We start from the raw sequence: 23,331 nt of genomic DNA, 5'->3' as shown, positions 1-23,331 counted from the left end.
GCTTTGTAGTTAATAAGTGGAATGGCAGAGGGTGCAAGTGGGGATGATATGAGAGGGAATGAGGGTATGGGGTAGAAAACAGAAAGAGACAAAGTGATGAGCAGGAAATAGGAGATTAAAGAACGGAGGATGAGAGGAAAGGGGATGGAGGAGTTGGGGGTGGAGGAAAGAGGATTGTGGAAGTGATCAAGGGAGAGGGGATGGTAAATGAGTGGAGAGGGAATGAGAGGGAAATGAGGGTGAGGTTATGGAGGTGTGAGGGGGAGAGGAGCATATGGGGCTGATGTGGTAGAAATAGAGAGTAAAGTGGTGAGGGTAGAGACAATCGGAGTGAGGGAGCGAAGGATAGAGGAAGTGAAGGGTAGGGAAGGCAATGAAAACTAGGGGTAGTGGCAAGGGCTACGGGAGGTGATTGGAGTGAGGCCGTAGGGAGAAGCAGGAGAGACGGGCAGGGCAAGGAGTGGGGGATGGATGAGGTTAAAGGGAAGTGAGGGGCAAGGGATGATAGAGTGCGATAGGAGCAAGGTGGAAAAAGAGAGAGAATAGGTAGGGGATGAGATGCAGTGTGGGGTTGGGAACGCAGAGGCTAGGCAAGTGGGCTGGCCCGCCACTCCCTTGGCATTGCTTTCCACTAGAACCGTGGAAATGTGTTTAATGGGATGGATGATAAAAGAAAAGAAATAATAAAACAAGAAATGAAGGCACCATATTGCAGCTCTTTGGGCTGAACAGCTGTGTGAATCCATTCACTTTGAACACATGGAAATAATGTCAAGGGCAGAAGGGGATAAATCAATTCCTTTTTTTGGCTAACATGATTTATTCCTCAATCTAAGCAAACTTTTCTGTTTAACACCTTCAATTGATAATCTTTTCATTACAGTAAGAATGAAGGGAAAGTTTCTTTTCAGAATGATGTGAGTATATCATGAAAATATATTGTGATTTTATTATTCATTTAAATAACTCTTTGCTCAATACAGTTGCTTGGAAAAAATGTGCCCTTCCCCTGCTTTTTTCAGAAAGAAGGAAAAAAAGAGAAAGCGGTTGTGGACGGTGTTTTCTTTGCAAGGATCTGGCGAATTTTGAAAATAATGGTGCCTGGAACGTTTTCACAAGAGGTAGGTGTTATACTGCATATTTGTTCAACTGAAGACAGTGATAAGTAGCAATTTGTAAATTGGGCATATTAAACAGAAAGGAATCACAATGCGACACCAAGCAGAGGTGAGTGATCTGCTTCCTTAGAAAGAGGGGAAACTCTGAGGTCAGTCGACCTGTGGTGTTTATGTACCCCTTGCAGCTGATTAGGGAGCAATATCGGCTTTAGTGGAGGTGTGTTAACATTGAATGATCTCAATCAGTCAGTAATAGGCACTAATATAAGCTTTGGTATGCCTAGGCTATAGAGGGTGGAAGAAATCTGTCAAGATCCCTGCTTCTGATTGCTGTCCTACTGTAGAATATGCTCGTGTGAGATGATGATCAGGCTTGGCTGAGATGCTTCCCTCTTCTTCCTTTCCACTGTCCAATAAAGGACTTATATCTTCAAAGGAGGGTATATAGAAACGTAGAAGATAGGAGCAGTAGGCCATTCGGCCCCTCGAGCCTGCTCCTCCATTTAATGAGATCATGGCTGATCATCCAAATTCAGTACCCTGTCCCTGCTTTCTCCCCATATCCCTTGATCCCTTTAGCCTTAAGAAATATATCTAACTCCTTCTTGAATATATTTAATGAATTGGCCTCAACTGCCTTCTGTGGTAGAGAATTCCTCTGGGTGAAGAAATTCCTCCTCATCTCAGTCCTAAATGGCTTACCCCTTATCCTTAGACTGTGACCCCTGGTTCTGGACTCCCCGACCATCAGGAACATCCTTCCTGCATCCAGTCTGTCTAGTCCTGTTAGAATTTTACAAGTTTCAATGAGATCCCCTCTCATTCTTCTAAACTCCAGCGAATACAAACCCAATCAACCCAATCTCTCTTCATAAGTCATTCCTGCCATCCCAGGTATCAGTCTGGTGAATCTTCGCTGCACTCCCTGCATGGCAAGAATATCCTTCCTCAGATAAGGTGACCAAAACTGCACATAATACTCAAGGTGTGGTCTCACCAAAGATACGATCTTTTGATAAAAAAATATTTCTGCCTGCACCAAAGTGTTACATCTTTGAATAGAATCCAGATATTTTCTCGCAACGAATTACAAAGGGATCGTAATCTCTCAGCTATTCCTGCTATATCCAAATAGTTCTGCTCAGAGTTGTATTGCTGGAGACTTTGGAGTAATATTTACCTGTTCCTCTTTGGGGTATGCAAAAGAAAGAAAAAGAAAGACTTGCATTTATACAGCTTCTTTCATGACCTCAGAACGTCCCAAAGTGCTTTACAGCCAATCGAGTACTTGTGAAATGTAATCACTGTTGGAATATAGTAAATGTGGCAGACAATTTGCACACAGCAAGGTCCCACAAATATTAATGAGTTAATGACCAGTTAATCTGTTTTAGTGATGTTGGTTGAGGGATAAATATTGGCCAGGACACTGAGGAGAACTTCTCTGCTTTTCATTGAAACAGTGCCATGGGATCTTTTACATCCACCTGAGAGAGCAGACGGGGCCTCGGTTTAAATGCCTCAACCGAAAGCCGGCACCTCCGACAGTGCAGCACTCCTGTAGTACTCCATTGGAGTGTCAGTCTAGATTATGTGCTGAAGTCTCTGGAATGGGACTTGAACTAACAACCTTCTGACTCGGAAGCGATAGTGCTATACACTGAGCCACAGCTGACACGCCAGGGTGTTTATACTTGAATTAAAAAAAATCTACTTTCACTCATGACCCCTCCTTTCACTTAAAAGAAAATCTAGATTGCGATATTGTACATATCAGCAATTGTATAGTTTGTGGGAGGAGAGTTTAAAAAAAATCAACTCCATGCCAATAACAACAAACATTCTTCCTTCAAACTTTCAGTTCTCATTTCGTTGTAATAGTGGGAAATAATATTCCAACATTGAATCGTTCTTTTCATCCCCTTTTCCTTAAAGGATTCCTTAATACCTATGGTTTACAGTAATCAAAGCAGCAAGAAATCCAGGTGCTGCCACTTAGTGCAATCTGAGCTTCATTCTGAGGAATGCATCATAAAAATTCCGAATTGCTTGTTGTTGTAATAATACAAGCTGTCTTTTGTACAAGATCACAAAATAATTGAATGAGAGGGGTCTTTTGGCCCATCTTGGTTCATCCATCCAGAATGACCCTAAAGTGTCTCCATTGCAGCATCCAATTGGTTCTTGCCTTGACTACTCTATCCAGGAGACCATTCTGAATGCTTTGTGAAGAATATTTTCATGATATCAGTCCTAAATTTGTCTTTTATTAGCTTGAATCTGTGGCCCCTTGTTTTACTCTTGCAATTTAAAATAATTATCCAGATTTGGTAGAGGGGGGAAATGTAGTGAACGTAGACTTTAGGAAAGCTTTTGACAAGGTACTACATGGGAGATGAGAAAATTATTGGGTATGGAATTAGGAAGAGGATAGCAAACTGAATGAAAAATGGGTTAGAAGGGAGAAAACAGAGAATAGGACATAATGGCAGATTTTCAGAGTGGTTAGAAGGGCAATGGTGTTCCTTGGTGCAGTTCTGGGGCCACTCTTGTCTACTGTACAGGAAACTTACGATTAACCGGCACCTAAATAACCGGAAATGTCGGTTAACCAGCAAAATTCAGGAGTAGGTTCAGGTAGCTTTTATTACTTGCCTTCCTCCATGTGTTGCTGTGCAAGGGTGTGGCTGCAGCTGTTGCTAAGCTACAGAGACGCTTGCAACTTGTGGCCATTGTTCTGAACCTGTTGCTAAGCAACAGGGTTTGTTGCTTTATACAGAGCTCTCAGCTCCGTATCTTTTACTATAGCGTTCGGTTATCCGGAATTTTTGATGAAATGGCATCACGTCGGTCCCGTCCGTGCTGGATAAAAAAAGTTTCCTGTATATATCAGTGATATGTATATAGGCCTAGAGGGAATTCGAGTACCATGTGGAGTATTGGGCTCCACACTATGGGAAAGATTTTGAGATTTTAGAGAAGGTACAATCCAGATTCACTAGGATGCTACCTGGTATGAGGAAATACAAATACGAAGAAAGACTTGAAAAGTTTTTTTTTGTCAGAACAACACAGATATAATGGTGTGATATAATAGATGTGTTTAAAATTATGCAAAGAATGGACAGGATAAATAGAAGCAGACTGTTTCAATAGTTGAGGGGTCAAAAATGAGGGATCATAGATACAAGATTAAATATAAGAGATTTAGAATAGAGGACAAGACTTTACATAGAGAGATGTGAGGCTGGGGAAATCACTTCCAGAGTTGGTGGTTGAGGCAGAAACAGTGTCAACATTCAAGGTTAGATTGGTTAGGTGGTTGAAGAGATGGGAACAGGATGGGTAAGTACGATTACCCTTGATGCAAGCAAATTATTTTAAACACTAGCATGGACTGGTTGGGCCAAATGGCTTTTTTTCCTGTGTTGTAACCTCTATGTATTTATTTCTATATAAATATACTTGCGAGATAAAATTCTCAGACAGACTGCACAACATTAAATTTACTTTGGAAAATTGGGGTGGTGGGGAGTAGTCTGTAAATATATTAACCTTTTTTATTAAATTAGTCAGATTTAACTGTTGAACTGTACAAAATAAACGATGTCCTTGACTTGCCACACAAAAACCGTAGCAGATCACTGACTAAAAATTGAATGAAAGAGACAATGAAAGAAATGTGTTGGTGCATTTATATTGGAACAGCTTCTTCAGGAAGCATTTAAGAATGTTTAAACTGTGCCACCCCCAAAAATATTTATTTCATTTACTTTTTACAGCTCTTTCCAATATTGAGCCACTTATTAAAATGATGTTGCAAGGTTATAATCAGTGCTGTTCCCAAATTGTTCTTCATGTTACTCATATTTTGTTCAACAACCTCAATTGGAGTAGTTTGTACAGGCAATAATAATTTTGGCAGTTGTATCTAAGGCATACATTCGTGATTTAAAATGTAAAGAAAATGCATTAGAATGGATTCCTTTGCTGCTAGAATTTGATAAGTGTTTGTGAGAACCGATGGAACTCATTTCACTTGTAGTCTTTATTTTGAATTGAATTGGAAAATCCCTGCTTTATATAAGACAGAATATTTGTATGGTGATATTACCATGTTTCAAAACCATGATCATTTTACAAGGAACATAGGAATATACAGGACTAGGAAAGACTACTGGCATGCATCTGACTGGTCCTAAAGTTCGAAGAATACCATACTCTTGTCTCTTCTACCTCTTGGTTGCTTCTTTTGCCAAAAAACTACCCATTATCTTAACAATTCAGTTATTATAACAATTTTACAGGTAAACATATGAGCAAAAAGGAAAATATTGACCTCCTTCGTTGTAAAATACCACTATTTTAGAAACAGAGACTTTTTTTTCAACCTTTCTTTGCATCAAATGTTCTTCCTCAAGCTAGATACGTTTTCCCTCACACTGCACTGCGAATCGCCCCATTGGTATTAGCAATAGGTTTCCATTCTTCTTGAAGGCTTTGTGTAGCCTTTTTGAGTGAGAGTAACTAATAGCGATGAATTGTGGTTTACATCCACTGGGAATTGGATTGAGGTGTACTGTAACATTACACTCACATTGGGATCTATTGTGTGAATTCACTATTCTCTATCTGTAAAATGTGCATACATGTTTTGACTCCGCAATTCCTTCATTTTTCCTGTGGTGTCTACCAAGTGTCAGCTTGGCTCAGTAGTACCATTCTCCTCTCTGAATCATAAGGTTGTGGGTTCAAGACCCCACTCCAGGACTTGAGCACATATTCTAGGTTGACATTTCAGTACAACATTGAGATAGTGCTGTATTGTTGGAGGTGCTGTCTTTCAGATGAGATGTTAAACTGAGGTCCCATCGGTCTGTTCAGGTGGATGTAAAAGATCCAAAGGCACTATTCAAAGAAGAGCAGAGGAATTCTGTTGGTGTCTTGGCCAACATTTGTCCCTCAACCAACACCACTAATACAGATTAATTGGTCATTTATCTGTTTGTGTGACCCTGCTGTGCGCAAATTAGCTACTGCTTGAGACTACACTTCATGATGAATTCATTGGTTGTAAATACTTGAAGGAGAAAAAATTGCAGGGATATGGGAAAAGATCGGGGGAGTGGGACTAACTGGTTTGCTCTTCGAAAGAGCCGGCGCAGACTTGATGAGCCAACTGGCTTCCTTTTTGTACTGTACTATTCCATGAAGCGCTTTGAGATATCCTAAGGATGGGAAAGGTGCTTGTTACAAATTCGGGTCTCCTGAGGCTACCTTTACAGGTTCAGTGGCATGAATTGTGGTCTGAGCATCTTACTTTTATGGAGTTGATTCGCACAGTCCAATATCTACTTGTACGATAGCATGCAACTGTGTCTTTTGCACGTGTATTTCTTCAATTTCTCTGAAGGTGGACCGAGCGAACGTGATGAGACGAGCCTTGATTTGAATCCGTAAGCTCCTTTATTTCCCATCAGGTGAGTATACAGAATGTGCTACACTATCCCACTTCAGTGGGCCACCTTGCGAGACATAGTTAATTTCCTAACTTCTCTCTCTATTCCATTCTTCTTACAACCCTTTGCTGCCTGACTGTCTCCAGATTTTGTAACACTCTGTTTTTAAAAGCTTGACTACAGCGTCAGCCTCAAGTCGAGCTAACTACCCCACTAGCAGTTTCAGTTTCTTCTTCTTCTTAGGCAGTCCCTCGGAACCGAGGATGACTTGTTTCCACATTAAAAATGAGTTCGCAGGTGACTGATGAGTCCAATGTGGGACCTACAGTCTCTGTCACAGGTGGGGCAAACGGTGGTTGAAGGGGCGGGTGGGTGGGGTGCTTGGGTTGACATGCGCTCGGCTTCCGCTTGCTCCCGGCAAAGAGACTCGAGGTGTTCGGCGCCTTCCCGGATGCTTCTCCTCCACTTTGTGCGGTCTTGGGCCAGGGATTCCCAGGTGTTGGTAGGGATGTTACACTTTTTCAAGGAGGCTTTGAGGGTGTCCTTGAAGCGTTTCCTCTGACCACCTGGGGCTCTCTTGCCATGTCAGAACTCCGAGTAGAGCGCTTGTTTCGGGAGTCTCGTATCGGGCATGCAGACAGTGTGACCCGCCCATCGGAGCTGATCGAGCGTGGTCAAAGCTTCGATGTTGGCCTGAGCGAGAATACTGACGGTGCGCCTATCCTGCCAATGGATTTGCAGGACCTTGCGGAGGCACGTTGGTGGTACCTCTCCAGTGCTTTGAGGTGCCTGTTGTACATGGTCCATGTCTCTGAGGCATACAGCAGGGCAGGTATCACTGCTGCTCTGCATGCAGACAATGTGATCCATCCATCGGAGCTGATCGAGCGTGGTCAAAGCTTCGATGCTGTGGATGTTGGCCTGAGCGAGAATACTGACGTTGGTGCGCCTATCCTGCCAAAGGATTTGCAGGATCTTGCAGAGGCAAGTTTAACTTGATAATGACCCCTGCTGACTTCTAATGAATAGAGTTGTCACAGCAACAATAAGCAAGAACAATCAATGGAATGTCAAACTATCTTTCATTGTCTCTAGCATGCTGGTTCAGACAACCCCCCTGAAATGTGATCTACACCTGCAAGCCCTGCTTTGCTGTGAATTTAATCTGTTGAGAACTAAATTTAGTTCAGCAGTAGCACTAACATGTAATACACCAAGGTTTCCCATGGCAGCATAATCTGAAATTACAAAACATGACCGTGCTGTACAAATATCAGCTTTTTTTTCCCTTTGCAGTTGGTACTACAGTGTCAGACGTGGCTCAGCGGGCAGCACCCTCGCCGAGTCAGAAGGTTGTGGGTTCAAGTCCCACTCCAGAGACTGAGCACAGAAATCTAGGCTGACACTCCAGTGCAGCGCTGAGGGAGTGCTGCACTGTCGGAGGTGCAGTCTTTCGGATGAGGCGTTAAACCGAGGCCCTGCCTGTCCTCCAAGTGTTCTTGTGTAAATGAATTCTTACTGCTATTGTGAACCCTGCTCACCAGCAGTCAGTTGGAGAAGCAGTACAAAGTCCTATAATTGAGTCACTGTTTCCTTAACTAAGAACTGGTGTATTATGCAAAGGGAAATATTGAAGGCAATAAATAAAACTTCAAAATCTTCACTAAGTCTGTGGTTTTTTCTCCAATTATCTTTTCTTTTCTCCTCTCCTGACTGGCAGTGACTAATGTTTGCGATACTGTTCAATGGATGCAGGCACAGAACCATACCTGAAGTATTAGTCACTGCATTCAGTTGCTCTGGTCCATTATTCTGGCTGAAGTGGCCATTATTCAGGTAGCGCTGGTGGGCTGTTCCAAAAATTCGCAACCGAGCCTGATTTTGTTCTCTACGTCTGCATGCAGTTTCCAGCAGAATCACTGAAAGCTGACTAAGGAGCAGCAACTGTGGGTAGTTCACCCCCCCTCCCCCACTGCACCCTTTACCCTAGGCTCACTGTATTGCCACCCCAAAACTGCAATCAGCTCAGACTGGCACATGGGATCTTCCTGGTCTGTTTAGTTTAATTTAGCATTGTAGTGCATTTACCTACCAAACCTTCAAGGGAATATTCATTGAGTCCTATAGAAATTCCATTGATTATACACACAAACACGTGCATATGTGTAGAATAGTGTTCAAAATATTAATACATCTATGTGTGCTTCTATTCCAAAATGTGGTCACTGTGTGAATGAATTTTCCCTGCTCTTTGATTTCCTTCCACACCGTGTGTATTGCCCTAGCCAAGAGGGGTGAATGGAGAATGTTCTCTGAGCCATTTGCCAATGCAGCCTAGTTGCTAGGCTGTGGGCTGTAGTTATTTTTCTTTCCTTCTCTCCTCCCTCCCAAGTGGCCTTTACTTGGTGTCTCACTGTTGCAGGGTGGAGAATCAGAGGAAACACTGTGTCCTCTGTGGTACCAATGTGCTACAATGGCATGCATTTGTAAATTAGAAATAGTCAATCGATGATATGAAATAACAACAGAAAATGCTGGAAAAACTCAGCAGGCCAGGCAGCATCCGTGGAGAGAAAAAGGGTTAGATCCGAAACGTCGACTCTATTTTCTCTCCACGGATGTTGCCTGGCCTGCTGAGTTTTTCCAGCATTTTCTGTTATTTTGGATTTCCAGCATCTGCAGTATTTTGCTATCGTACTAATGATGATATGAACCTTTGTAACTATTAGAGGGGAGGATGCCTTGTTTGAATTGGGCAAAGCATATTTAAATACTTGACTTTTCTCATTCTAGTCTGCCTACCTGATACTCATTGCAGTAATGCTTGTTGCTCGAACCTACTGTGATGTCTGGATGATTCAAAATGGGACCTTGATTGAAAGGTATGTTTGCAGATCTCGCTGTTCATTTATATCTCAATATCTACATATAGGTGTAGGAACAACTGGAATGAGAATCTTTTTCCACAATAAGACATTTCAGTATTGAACCTAAATCCATGCTATTCTCAGTTGGGAGTGTAGAACTGTATAAAGAAGATGAGGGTGAATTTCCACACGGTGAGTTGCGCTGCTTTTCCACCAATGGAAAATGATTTTCACCCGCCTGTGGTCTGGAGAGGTACTTGGATGAGAGTTTTCTGGGTCAGCTCATTTGAATATCCATTGGCATAGTAATTGGTGAAAATTCCATGTAAAATGGGTGTTATCTGCTGGAATGCATGGAAATTGGATGCACTTATAAAGACTGGATAGTCAAGTCACTCTTCGTGGGATCATTTATCTGTGGTAGCCCAGTAGCCATTTGTTGATGCGATTCCCCGAAGATCTCTAGGAAGGCCGTATTTTGAAAAAAAAATTGATAAAGAGGAGGTATTAGAAAGGCTGGCTGTACTTAAAGTAGATAAGTAACCAGGACCGGATGGGATGCATCCTAGGATGCTGAGGGAAGTAAAGGTAGGAATTGCAGAGGTACTGGCCATAATCTTTCAATCCTCCTTGGATACGGGGGTGGTGTCAGAGGACTGGAGAATTGCAACTGTTACACCCTTGTTCAAAAAAAGGTTTAAGGATAAACCCAGCAACTACAGGCCAGCCAGCTTAACCTCAGTGGTGGGGAAGCTTTTAGAAACGATAATCCGGGAAAAAATTAACAGTCACTTGGATAAGTGTGGATTAATTAAGGGAAGCCAACACGGATTTGTTGAAGGCAAATCGTGTTTAACTAACTTGATTGAGTTTTTTGATGAGATAACGGAGAGGGTTGATGAGGGCAATGCTGTTGATGTGGTGTACATGGACTTCCAAAAAGCGTTTGATAAAGTGCCACATAATAGACTTGCCAGCACAGTTGAAGCCCATGGAACAAAAGGGACAGTGGCAGCATGGATATGAAATTAGCTAAGTGACAGGAAACAGAGAGTAGTGGTGAACGGTTGTTTTTCGGACTGGAGGAAGGTATACAGTGGTGTTCCCCAGGGGTCGGTTCTAGGACCACTGCTTTTCTTGATATATATAATTGATTTGGACTTTGGTGTACAGGGCAGTATTTCAAAATTTGCGGATGAGACAAAACTCTGAGTATAGTGAACAGTGAGGAGGCGAGGACATAGACAGGCTGGTGGAATGGACGGACACGAGGCAGATGAAGTTTAACGCAGAAAAGTGCGCAGTGATACATTTTGGTAGGAAGAATGAGAGGCAACATAAACTAAAGGGTACAATTCTAAAGGGGGTGCAGGAACAGTGAGACCTAGGGGTATATGTGCACAAATCGTTGAAGGTGGCAGGACAGGTTGAGAAAGTGGTTAAAAAAGCATATGGGATCCTGGGCTTTATAAATAGAGGTATAGAGTACAAAAGCAAGGAAGTTATGATGAACCTTTATAAAACACTGGTTCGGCCACAACTGGAGTATTGTGTCCAATTCTGGGCACCGCACTTTAGGAAGGATGTGAAGGCTTTAGAGAGGGTGCAGAAAAGATTACAAGAATGTTTCCAGGGATGAGGGACTTCAGCTATGTGGATAGACTGTAGAGGCTGGGGTTGTTCTCCTTCGAGCAGAGAAGATTGAGAGGAGATTTGATACAGATGTTTAAAATCATGAGGGGTCTAGACAGAGTAGATGGAGAGAAACTGTTCCCGTTGGCGGAAGGGTTGAGAATCAGAGGACACAGATTTAAGGTGATTGGCAGAAGATCCAAAGGCGACATGAGGAAAAACTTTTTTACGCAGCGAGTGGTCATGATCTGGAATGCACTGCCTGAAAGGGTGGTGGGGGCAGATTCAATCGTGGCTTTCAAAAGGGAATTTGATAAGTACCTGAAGGAAAAAAAATTGCAGGGCTACAGAGAAAGGGTGGGGGAGTGGGACTAGCTGAAGTGCTCTTGCAGACAGGCTCGATGAACCAAATGGCCTCCTACTGTGCTGCAACGAATCTATGAAAGGAGAATGCATCGTGACAACTTGCAGTATATCTGGCGTTAACATGTGTAGGATCCTCATGTTGCACACAATCTGTACGTTGAGTGAGTGGATGTTCTTCCTATTGAGATAGTTGAAGGGTTGTTCTGTGGGAAGCTCACAAAGCAACATGCGTGCCATTGATGAAAGAGCAGTGCAGACAGATGAGCGTGGCCGAGGGTCCTCATGCATTTTATTTAAAGGCTTTTTCTGAGAGTACTTGGTCAAGTTTGCATTGCATAATTTCATCTCTAATCTCAGTCTCTGTGCATGTCATGGTTTGCAGTGCAATTATTGGTCGGAGCACCAAAGATTTCAAGAGATACTTATTCAACTTTGTCGCCGCAATGCCAGCTGTAAGTTTGTTTTCTGTTATTTGTTGTATCAACAGTGGTAAATAGCTAATACTGGACTGATAGTCACATGTGGGTACATGCATTGCAGTATCTCCATTACCTAATATCGTACTGTTTACTTTGTAAATTGATAAATTGTAAAGGTTACAAATGAAAGAAATTAAGATTGGATAAGTATTTCTATTAGGATATTCTTATTAGTCAAAAACAAAAGTTGTGTTTCTTAAATTCTGCTTTTGTAGTGATACTAATTTGTAATTTATTTTACTTCAGATATCTGTGGTAAATAATTTCCTGAAGTTGGGCTTGAATCAACTGAAACTTCGATTCAGAGTAAGACTCACCACTTACCTGTATGAGGAGTATTTAAAGTAAGTTTCTGGCTATTGGAACAATATAGTATGGTATAGTAAATTTGTATAGATACTCAGTGATCATAAATAAGACCGTCTCGTCTGTATATTCTAACTGTTTTAGAAGTAAAGATGGAATATGTATGGGCCCCAAGTTTGAATGAATAATGTGGTACCATCCTGTTTGCTTATTGTCAAACAAATTAATATAAAACAAAAAGACTTGCTTATGCTGCTTGTATTTTGAGATGCCACCAAGGGATCGATTTTTCTGAGCAAGTTGAGGGAGGGAGGGAGGGAGGGAGGAGAGCGAGTGCAAAACACACTCACTGGCCTGTTTGTTGCCCAGAGTATTTGAATTCCCAGGCCTCACCTGCATGGCGCCAGTCAGCTGGCTGCCCGAAGCGGGCGGCAAGTAAGTTCAGGCAGCCGGAAGCCATGGCCAGCACCAAAGGATGGCGCGTTGGCAAGAAGATACGTCGCAAAGGAGGGGGTTTCGGGGGGATCTTGTGGGAGTCCGGGACAGGGGAAGCTGCAGCTTTCCTTTCATTTTAACTGCTCACAGCAGTTAGGTGTCTGAGGCGTCCGCTGGAAGCAGGCTGGAGCAATGTTCTCTAAGTTGCGCAGCCACGCAGTGCTCCAGGACACCCGCGCAGCAGGCTTTTCAATACATGCGCCCTATTTGAAATGGCCCGTGCAGCCCGTGCGACGCCAAACAAAATTAGAGGGAACATTGGGCAGGAGCTTCGTGAATTCATGCAAATCGGGGTCCTAGTGTGTCAATGCAACCCCGATTGCATTTTAAACCAGGCCTGAGCGGGGAAACCGCTACAAAGGAAAGTTTTTCACTTACAAGAAACTTTCGTTTAAACGGAGGTTAAATATCCGGAATGCTCTATCCACCGGCAAAATTCAAGAGTCGATTCAGATAACTTTTTTTACTTTTCGTTGCTTTTTTTCTCCATTTGTGCCTCTGCAAGCGTCTAGCTGAAGTTGTTGCTTAGCTACAGAGACGCTTGCAAGCTGCGCCGACTGTTTTGGAGTAAGCAACAGGGTTTGTTGCTTCAGACGGAGCTCTGAGCTCCGTATGTTTTAATATTAGCGCTCGTTTCTCCGGCAGTGTTGATCGACCGGCACCAGCTCGGTCCCGTCAGTGCCGGATACCAGAAAGTTTCCTGTACTTGGAGGGCCTCTTCGTCCTTCCGGTCAGCTGCTCGACCTGCTTTCACCGCGAGGGAAACCCACGCCAGCTTCTCCGCTCAGGCCAGGGTTAAAATGCAATCGTGGTCCCATTGACATACTAGGACCCCGATTTGCATTATTTCATGAGGCTCCTGCCTGCTTCCAGCGGGCGCCTCAGACACCTAACTGCTGTGAGCAGTTGAAATGTTTCCCAGTGCGATTCAAATGATAACAGGGCGTTAAGGCATAACTCACCATTTAAAAGGCATCTTGCCCTGTTCCCACTGGGCGGGGTTCAGTAAAAGCACCCCCAAGTTTTTTAGTATTTGGTGGGAGCTAGGGGGAGAGAATTAAAGATATAAGCTCTGATTTTGAAAGACAGTCAAAATGTAGTTATGCAGGTTCAATGAGCAGATACATGTGCCCATAGCTCCATGGGCAGGGTATACTGAATTTTGCAATAATACCTCTGCCCATCCCCCATTTTAAATAGGCTTTTCCTGTACCTGTAGCCTAACGAGATTGACCTATAGCACACTTTGCGGAAAACCAAGTATGGGAGCAGTTCTTAAAGGGTTGCAACTTGCCATAAAAGTTATAATGGTAACAGAAACGCTGTTCAGAATGGCACAGCAGAGATGTGTAGGCAACCCTGAACCCTTTTGATGTTCTAGAATTAGAGGTCCTAATGCAGAAGTTCCACCAAAGCAAGCTGGCCCTATTTTGGAGCATTAAAAGCACAGGTACCGGCTGAGCAACAACGACAACTTCTATTTATATAGCGCCTTTAACATAATAAAACATCTCAAGGAAGAGAAGTCACCGACCAAGTAACTGCCGTCACCCAGCTTCCCAGTACCTGGCTGCAAATGAGGAAGAAGTGTGCTGGTAGCAGGAGCTAGGAGAAGGCTAATTTGTAATGGGGTGCCAAAAACTGCACAGGGTGCTCTTAATATTACCTTGTATAAATTTATGATTAACTCATTGCTGTTGTACATTATGCCCTATTTATAAAACTTAAAGCGTCATTGGCCTTTTATGGCTCAGTCTGTTTACGCCTGCACTTTCAAGGAATTAAATCATTTGCAGACTTGGGTCCATTCTCTTTAGTGTCTTTCCATTGAATTTAAACTTCCATTCCTTACTTTTTCTTCCAAGATCCATTGAAGTTCAATTACATTAAATTTAATCTCCAGCTTGTCTGTGTCCTTCTGAAATCTATTACCGACCTCCCTTGGTGTTCGCCAAAACCCCTACTTTTGTGTTGTCCGCAAACTTTGATGATATGCAATCAGTGAAGGAGGTATTTGGATAAGTTCAAAGTACTGAAGATTAATAGCATATATCCTAGTGTACTGCTGGAGACTAGGGAGGACATTTATCTGGCACTGGCTACAGCAATGGCTCGATTAATTGGGTACTGGAATAGCTCCACAGATTGGAAGCTAGCAAATATTCCTGGATTTAAAAACTGGAACAAATCCGCTCCAGTTAACTGCAGACCAGTTAGCCTTGCATTAAGTGCAGAGTAAAATAATGGAAATTATACAAAGGGGTAAGTTGGAGCAGTACCTATTCTCAGCCATCCTTTGAGCTATATTTTAATTTTGATGCGCCAATTGATGTCGACAGTTATGTGTCCTGTACACGAATGACACTTACTTCCACTTCTCTCCCAGTCCCTGTTTTGATTGGCAGGAACTTGAGTCCAAGCACTAAAATTACATTTCACATAATAAGATGTATTGTGTCAGTCAGTGGCTCAGTTGGTAGCACCCTCGCCTCTGATTCAGAAGGTTGTGGGTTCAAGTCCCACTCCAGAGACTTCAGCACAAAAATCTGGACTGACACTCCCGTGCAGGACTGAGGAAGTGCTACACTGTCAAAGGTGCCGTCTTTTGGATGAGATGTTAAACCGAGGCCCTGCCTGCCATCTCGGGTGGTGAAAGATCCCATGGCACTATTTCGAAGACGAGCTGGGGAGTTATCCCCGGTGTCCTGGCCAATATTTATCCCTCAATCAACATAACAAAAACAGATTATCTGGTTATTATCACATTGCTGTTTGTGGGAGCTTGCTGAGTGCAAATTGATTGCCGCTTTTGCTACATTACAACAGTGAGTACACTTCAAAGCGCTTGGGACATCCGGTGGTCGTGAAAGGTGCTATATAAATGCATCTTTCTGTCTACATTTAAAATAACATTGAACACTTTGGAAAAACACACAGGCCCTGAATTTGCGGTCAGCAGCAAAACAAAGGCGTTTGCTGCAGGCCCTAAAGTACGCTTCGCACAAGGATCTCACGATCCCTGAATCGAGAACTTCGACCTTCAGTTCAGATCAATGGAAGTTAGTGGGGATTCCCTAGTGCGAACTGCTGTGGCGTCAACAGGCTGTCTAAGCAGTCGATCAAAACGCCGAATTCTCAAGACCGCAAACAGGGACGTGAGTAAGCTCTTAAAATTCTAACTTTTAAAAAATGTTAGAGAGCGCAAAACAAAGGGGAAAAGGCAGACCTGAAACAAAGATGGACAAACTTAAACTTTTAAAAAAATGTTTAATTTTTTAAAATTAAATTGAATTTTTTATTAAAATAGACATATTTCACACTGCACAAAATTTAAATTATTTTTCCAGGCCCTTAAAATTTGTTTAGCAGTAATAACGCTGTCAAAAACCCCAGTTACATCTAATCCCTTTGGGTCTAACTTTTAATGGGGAATATAACCGCGTACTTACTGCGGAAAAGCCGAGGTTTTCATCACTTTTAAGAATTTAGCTGATTACGCAGATTGCTGGCTCTGTGGGGGTGGGGGGCGGCGCCACAATGCAGCCTGTTTCGGAGCCATCATTGACTACCTGCAACTTCGGGATTTCCCCTGAAGTTGCGGTCAGTTTCAAAGGCGAACGTTGCCAGTTTGCCATCATCCCGACTGCAAATTCCAGGCCAATATATGGTAAGTGATGTATTTTGATATTAAACCATAACCTAAGTTTGAGTTGCGTTGAATTGAGTTTTAAAACCATTAGGGCGGATTGAGCACCACATTCACGCTGCGTTCTTGTCCCCACCATTTGCGCTTGCCTCATTTCAGGCACGGGAATGGTGCCCACCCCCCAGAGGAGTGGGGGCCTAATTTATATGGTAATGTTACATCCCAGTGATGTCATTGGGACACGCACACCATTTTTACCTAAAGCCCAAACGGTCTCCAACTTACCAGCAAAAGCTGGCAGCAGTAAGAATCCTGGCCACCAGAAGCCCAGGTAAGTGAATTTATTTTTAAAAGTTTAATTGTGGGCCAGGAGAACCAACTACTGGAAACTACAGTATTAACAGTCAATTTTATTAATATTTATATGAAATGTTTTCACTTTAGCAGGTTATTAAACAGATATGATGTTTTTGTCCTGACAGAGGTTATACGTATTATAAAATGGGTAATCTTGACAACAGAATAGCAAATGCAGACCAGCTATTAACGCAAGATGTGGAGAAGTTCTGCAACAGCATAGTGGACTTATATTCAAATCTCAGCAAGGTGAGTTATATACATCACTTCCCTTATCCTCCTCTCTCAATTACCACAAATTATAAACTTAAAATGAGATGATTCTAAACCAGTTGTGTGTTGTTGATAACTCAGTCTCCTAAGAAGTTCCACTCAGTAATTAATTATCTGATATATTGACTTTTTAAATATTTCATCAAGTATCTAACTTTTGAAATATTTAAACTTCATTAGCATGAAAACAAGTGCAGCTGGAGATGTGCTACTGGATTTTAACCTGATACAGCAACTGAGGGTTCAGTAAGACTAGGAGAAATTGTACTGGAGTAGAAGCTGCAATGTTGCAGATACCCCATAGCTTTTTGTTTGTTTCTATTACATGGACAATGGAGAAGGCAGGGACAGGGTATTGAATTTGGATGATCAGCCATGATCGCATTGAATGGCGGAGCAGGCTCGAGGGGCCAAATGGCCTACTCCTGCTCCTATCTTCTATGTTTCTAATTCCAATGCTCTTGTGATTGGCCTCCCACCTAGCACCCTCCGTAAACCTGAGCTCATCCAAAACTCTGCTGCCCATATCCTAACTCGCACCAAGTCCTGTTCACCCGTGATCACCCCTGTGCTCGCTGACCTTCAGAAATATCAGCTCCGAAAATAATTTTCTTCTATAAAAAAGGGGGAGTACTTCAAACAGAAAATACTCCCCTTCCCCCCACCCCCCCCCCCGCCGCACCCAGCCATTCTTTCCCATTAAAACAAAAGTATTGACTGCTAGTGTATACTTTAATCTAGAAAACTCGTATACAAGATGCCATAGCACCGAAATGGTCCGAACCAGTCACATTTGTCATCCTCTGTGGTGCATTATCCCTCCTTGTCCTCTCCACAGACTTGGACATACGACCTTCCTTCAACACCTCTCTTCCATTGTGTAGCTCAGTGGGACTGCCCTTGCTTAGTTTCATTTTTACCTATCCAATCATAGCAAGAGCATCTCCAGCAATGGCTTGTCTTCCTGACCCCACACCATTACCTCTGGTATCCCTCAATGATCTATACTCCCTCATCTACATGCTGCCCCTTGGCGACATCATACACAGACACAGGATCAGCTTCCATAAGTATGCTGATTCCCTCCAGGTCTATCTCTTTACCACCCCTTGACTTCTGCACTGCCTTTGTATTGTCAGTCTGCTTGTGCGATATCCAGTCTTGGATGAGCTGAAATTTCCTCCAGTTAAACCTTGCAAGGACCGAAACTAGGGGTCATCATTTTTAGCCCCTGCCACTAACTCCATACCTTTGCCACCGATTCCATCCCCCTCTCAGCAACTGGCTCAGGCTGAATGTGACTGTTGGCAATCTCAACTATTCAGCCGGAAGCTGAGGTTCTGAACCCATAGAAATAAAGAAGATAGGAGCAGGAGTAGGCCATTCGGCCCCTCAAGCCCGCTCCGCCATTCAATGCGATCATGGCTGATCATCCAAACTCCGTACCCTGTCCCTGCTTTCTCCCCATACCTCTTGATCCCTTTAGCCTTGAGAAATATATCCAACTCCTTCTTGAATATATTTAATGAATTAGCCTCTACTGCCTTCTGTGGTAGAGAATTACACAGGTTCACCACTCTCTGGGTGAAGAAATTCCTCCTCATTTCTGCCCTAAATGGCCTACCCCTTATCCTTAGACTGTGACCCCTGGTTCTGGACTCCCTGACCATCGGGAACATCCTTCCAGCATCTAGTCTGTCTAGTCCTGTTAGAATTTTATAAGTTTCGATGAGGTCCCCTCTCATTCTTCTAAACTCCAGCGAATATAAGCCCAATCGACCCAATCTCTCCTCATACGTCATTTCTGCCATCCCAGGTATCAGCCTGGTGAATCTTCGCTGAACTCCTTCCATGGCAAGAACATCCTTGCTCAGATAAGGCGACCAAAACTGCACACAACACTCAAGATGGGGTCTCACCAAGGCCTTGTACAACTGCAGCAAGACATCCTTGTTCCTGTGCTCAAACCCTCTCGCTACGAAGGCCAACATACCATTTGCCGCCTTAACCGCCTGCTGCACCTGCATGCTTATCTTCAGCGACTGGTGAACAAGGACACCCTGGTCTCGTTGCACTTCCCCTTCTCCCAATCTATTGCCATTCAGATAATAATCTGCCTTCCTGTTTTTGCTACCAAAGTGGATAACCTCACATTTATCCACGTTATATTGCATCTGCCATGCTTCTGCCCAATCACCCAACCTGTCCAAATCATCCTGGAGTTTCTCGGCATCCTCCTCACAGCACACATACCCACCCACCTTTGTGTCGTCTGCAAATTTGGAGATATTACATCCAGTTCCCTCGTCTAGATCATTAATATATATTGTGAATAGCTGGGGTCCAAGGACCGATCCCTGTGGTACCCCACTAGTCACTGCCTGCCACTCGGAAATTCTCTTCGTCACAAAAACCGCCTCTATAAATGTCCACTACTACTACCTTTGTAACATCGCCCATCTCCACCGCTACCTCAGCACATCTGCTGCCAAAACCTTCATCTATGACTTTGACATCTCCAGATTTGACTCTTCCAATGCTCTGCTTGTCGTCCTCCATCTTCCACCTTCTGTAAACTTCAGCTCATTCAAATTTCTGCTGCCCATATGTTATAATTTCTATTTTACAGGATTCTGATTTTATTTCAGAAACCCCAGATTATTTGAGAAAAAACCTGATCCACAAGTAATGCTCTGTTCTGAAGAAGGGTCCACATCCAAAATGCAAACTTGTCTGTGTTCTCCACAGGCGCTGACTGATCTATTTGTTTCCGGCATCTTCTGGCTTTGGTTTAGATTTCCAGCATCTGCAATATTTTTTAAATAAGTAATACTGTTTTTAATGTTGATTCACTGTATGCTTTTCACACCACTTCATAAGCTAATTTCTAACCTGTGCTTTTCCTTTTCAGCCCCTTTTGGACATCTTTCTGTATATATTTAAATTAACAAGTGCAATAGGTGCTCAGGTGAGTTGAGAATAAATGAGTGAGCTAATTTTGATTTATGAGCACTGGAAGAACTTTTTTTAACTTTGAAAATACATGAGAGAAATTTTCTACTACTAATGTAGAGCCAGCATGTAGAAAGTCCTACAAGAGAGGGGGCAATTCTAGGGAATGTAGCCGGGCAAGTGGTAGAAGTGTCAGTAGGAGAGCATTTTGATGACAGTGACCATAATTCGGTGAGATTTAAGGTAGTCATGGAAAAGGACAAAGATGGACCGGAAATAAAGGTTCTAAATTGGGGGAAGGCCGATTTTAATATAATAAGGCAGGATCTGGCCAAAGTGGACTGGGATCAGCTACTTGTAGGAAAATCCACATCAGAGCATTGGGAATCTTTCAGAAAGGAAATAGAGAGTACACAACGCCAACATGTTCCCGTAAAGGTCAAGGGTGGGACCAACAAGCCCAGGGAACCCTGGGCGTCAAGGGATATACAAGAATGGATTAGGAATAAAAGGGAGGCTTTTGGCAGATACAAAGGACTAAAAATAGTGGAAGCCCTAGAGGAGTATAGAAAGTGCAGGGGCGTACTTGAAAAAGAAATTAGGAGAGCAAAGAGAGGGCATGAAAAAACACTGGCGGGCAAAATAAGGAAATTCCTAAGGTGTTTTATAAGTATATTAAGGGCAAGAGGATAACCAGGGAAAGAGTAGGGACCATTAGGGACCAACGTGGCAATCTGTGTGTAGAGCCGGATGATGTAGGTGAGGTTTTAAATGAATATTTTGCATCTGTGTTCACTATGGAGAAGGACAATGTAGGCATAGAAATCAGGCAGGGGGATTGTGATATACTTGAACAAATTAGTATTGAGAGGGAGGAGGTACTAGCAGTTTTAGCAGGCTTAAAAGTGGATAAATCCCTAGGCCCAGATGAGATGTATCCCAGGCTGCTGCATGAGGCAAGGGAGGAGATTGCAGGGGCTCTGACAGAAATTTTCAGAACCTCTCTGGCCACAGGGGAGGTGCCAGAGGACTGGAGGACAGCCAACGTAGTACCATTATTCAAGAATGGTAGTAAACCAGGGAATTACAGGCCAGTGAGCCTAACATCAGTGGTAGGGAAATTATTGGGAAAAATTCTGAGGGACAGAATTAGTCTCCACTTGGAGAGGCAGGGATTAATCGAGGATAGTCAGCATGGCTTTGTAAGGGGGAGATCATGTCTAACCAATTTGATTGAATTTTTCGAGGGGGTGACTAGGTGTGTGGATGAGGGTAGTGCAGTTGATGTAGTCTACATGGACTTCAGTAAGGCTTTTGACAAAAGTCCCACATGGGAGACTGATCAAGAAGGTAAGAACCCATGGGATCCAGGGCAATTTGGCACATTGGATCCAAAATTGGCTTAGTGGCAGGAGGCAGAGGGTGATGGTCGAATGTTGTTTTTGTGACTGGAAGCCTGTGTCCAGTGGTGTACCGCAGGGATCGGTGCTGGGTCCTTTGCTGTTTGTAGTGTACATTAATGATTTAGATATGAATGTAGGAGGTATGATCAGTAAGTTTACAGATGACACGAAAATTGGTGGAGTGGTAAATAGTGAGGCGGGAAGCCTCAGGCTACAGGACGATATAGACGGGATGGTTAGATGAGCAGAACAGTGGCAAATGGAATTTAACCCTGAAAAGTGTGAGGTGATGAATTTTGGGAGGACTAACAAGGCAAGGGAATACACAATGAATGGTAGGACCCTAGGAAGGAAAGACGATCAGAGGGACCTTGGTGTGCATGTACATAGATCCCTGAAGGCAGCAGGACAGGTAGATAAGGTGGTTAAAGCGGCATATGGGATACTTGCCTTCATTAGCCGAGGCATAGAATATAAGAGCAGGGAGGTTATGATGAAACTGTACAAAATGTTAGTTCGGCCACAGCTGGAATACTGTGTGCAGTTCTAGTCACCACACTATAGGAGGGATGTGATTGCATTGGAGAGGGTGCAGAGGAGATTTGCCAGGATGTTACCTGGGCTGGAGCGCTTCAGCTATGAAGGAAGACTGAACAGGCTGGAGTTGTTTTCTTTAGAGCAGAGAAGGCTGAGGGGGGACCTGATTGAGGTGTACAAAATTATGAGGGGGATAGATAGAAAGGAACTTTTCCCCTTAGTAGGGGGGGTCAATAACCAGGGAGTATAGTTTCAAGGTAAGGGGCAGGAGGTTTAGAGGGGATTTGAGGAAAAACATTTTCACCCAGAGGGTGGTTGGAATCTGGAACTCACTGCCTGAAAGGGTGGTAGAGGCAGGAACCCTCAACATTCAAGAAGCATTTAGATGAGCACTTGAAACGCCATAGCATACAAGGCTACGGACCAAGTGCTGGAAAATGGGATTAGAATAGACAGGCCTTGATGGCCAGCGTGGACACGATGGGCCGAAGGGCCTCTTTCTGTGCTGTATAACTCTGACTCTAAGGCCTAGAAATTGGGTTGGGGCGCCAAAGTGGCGCAAAAGTCGCCTGAGCGCAGGATTTAGCACAGCGATCGGAGTGATACCGATCGCCAGAAATTCAGTTTCAGCGCCCCCCTCGAGGGAGACTGGGCGAGGCTCGAGGCGCTCCGCGTCCCTCTTAGGGCGCTGAAACTGATTATCGCAGCGCAACGTGCCGCAGCGCCACATGCTGCGGCACGGCACGCTGCGGTACTGCAGGCCTTCCTCCCACTGTTAAGGGGGAGGTGCCTGCAACAGCGCGATCCCCGATTGCGAGTGCTGGCAAATGAGCCCGGCACCAAGGAGAAGTGCCGGGCTCTCGGGAAACAGCCAGCAATGCCGCGGGGGGGGAGGGGAGGGGGGGTTAGGAGGCCGGGGACGGAGGTGCTGGCAGGCGGCCGCCCCGCACCTCCACCTTAACTTGCGCCGCTGCCGGCACAGTAAGGCCCCGTGAACCGGGCGCGGGTAGCGAGCGGCGCAACTGCGGCGTTTGCTACCAAATATCGCGAATGGGGCGCTGCGCACACCGATGATGTCATCGGTGGCGGCGCAGCGCAAATGCCTAACGCCACCATTAGTGCCCCTACTGAATATCGCCGGAGACGCAGCCAGTGGCGCTACAGCCACTGACTGCCTCTTTAGGCGCTAACAGGTGGCGCTACTCACCCAATTTCTCCCCCTAATTCTTTCTAGTGGCATAATTGGGAAGAAGCCCAACCAAAAAATTTCCTTGGTACATGATACTCTTTGAATTAACTATAAATGATAAAGTACTTCGGATTTTAGTGGAAAAATGCTAATGCAGCTGGTTGGATTATTTGTTTTGGTTCTAAGTCTTTGCTCCTTTGGTATATCTGTATTTTGAGAATATGTTGTCTTGATGTTATTACTGCAAAAAAG

General features: G+C 43.8%; 1 protein-coding gene across 2 annotated transcripts in view; it reads left to right on the top strand.

Moving 5' to 3' along the window:
- abcd3a (ATP-binding cassette, sub-family D (ALD), member 3a) overlaps nt 1-23,331 on the top strand; it is a 77,854-nt gene that overhangs the window by 10,768 nt on the left and 43,755 nt on the right. For both annotated transcript variants that reach the window (XM_085983285.1, XM_085983286.1), the window contains 7 exons: nt 884-917; nt 1,023-1,121; nt 9,371-9,459; nt 11,825-11,894; nt 12,168-12,265; nt 16,851-16,974; nt 19,910-19,966. In XM_085983285.1, coding sequence (XP_085839411.1) covers nt 884-917; nt 1,023-1,121; nt 9,371-9,459; nt 11,825-11,894; nt 12,168-12,265; nt 16,851-16,974; nt 19,910-19,966 — 571 coding nt within the window. The remainder of the gene's footprint in view (nt 1-883; nt 918-1,022; nt 1,122-9,370; nt 9,460-11,824; nt 11,895-12,167; nt 12,266-16,850; nt 16,975-19,909; nt 19,967-23,331) is intronic.

The sequence above is a fragment of the Somniosus microcephalus genome, chromosome 3 (genome assembly GCF_052327205.1).
Source record: "Somniosus microcephalus isolate GS21.2 chromosome 3, FLI_Smic_1.0, whole genome shotgun sequence".
Classification (NCBI taxonomy): Eukaryota; Metazoa; Chordata; class Chondrichthyes; order Squaliformes; family Somniosidae; genus Somniosus; species Somniosus microcephalus.
The sequence above is the reverse complement of the archived record's forward strand: the minus strand, read 5'-3'. Positions and strand labels throughout refer to the sequence as shown.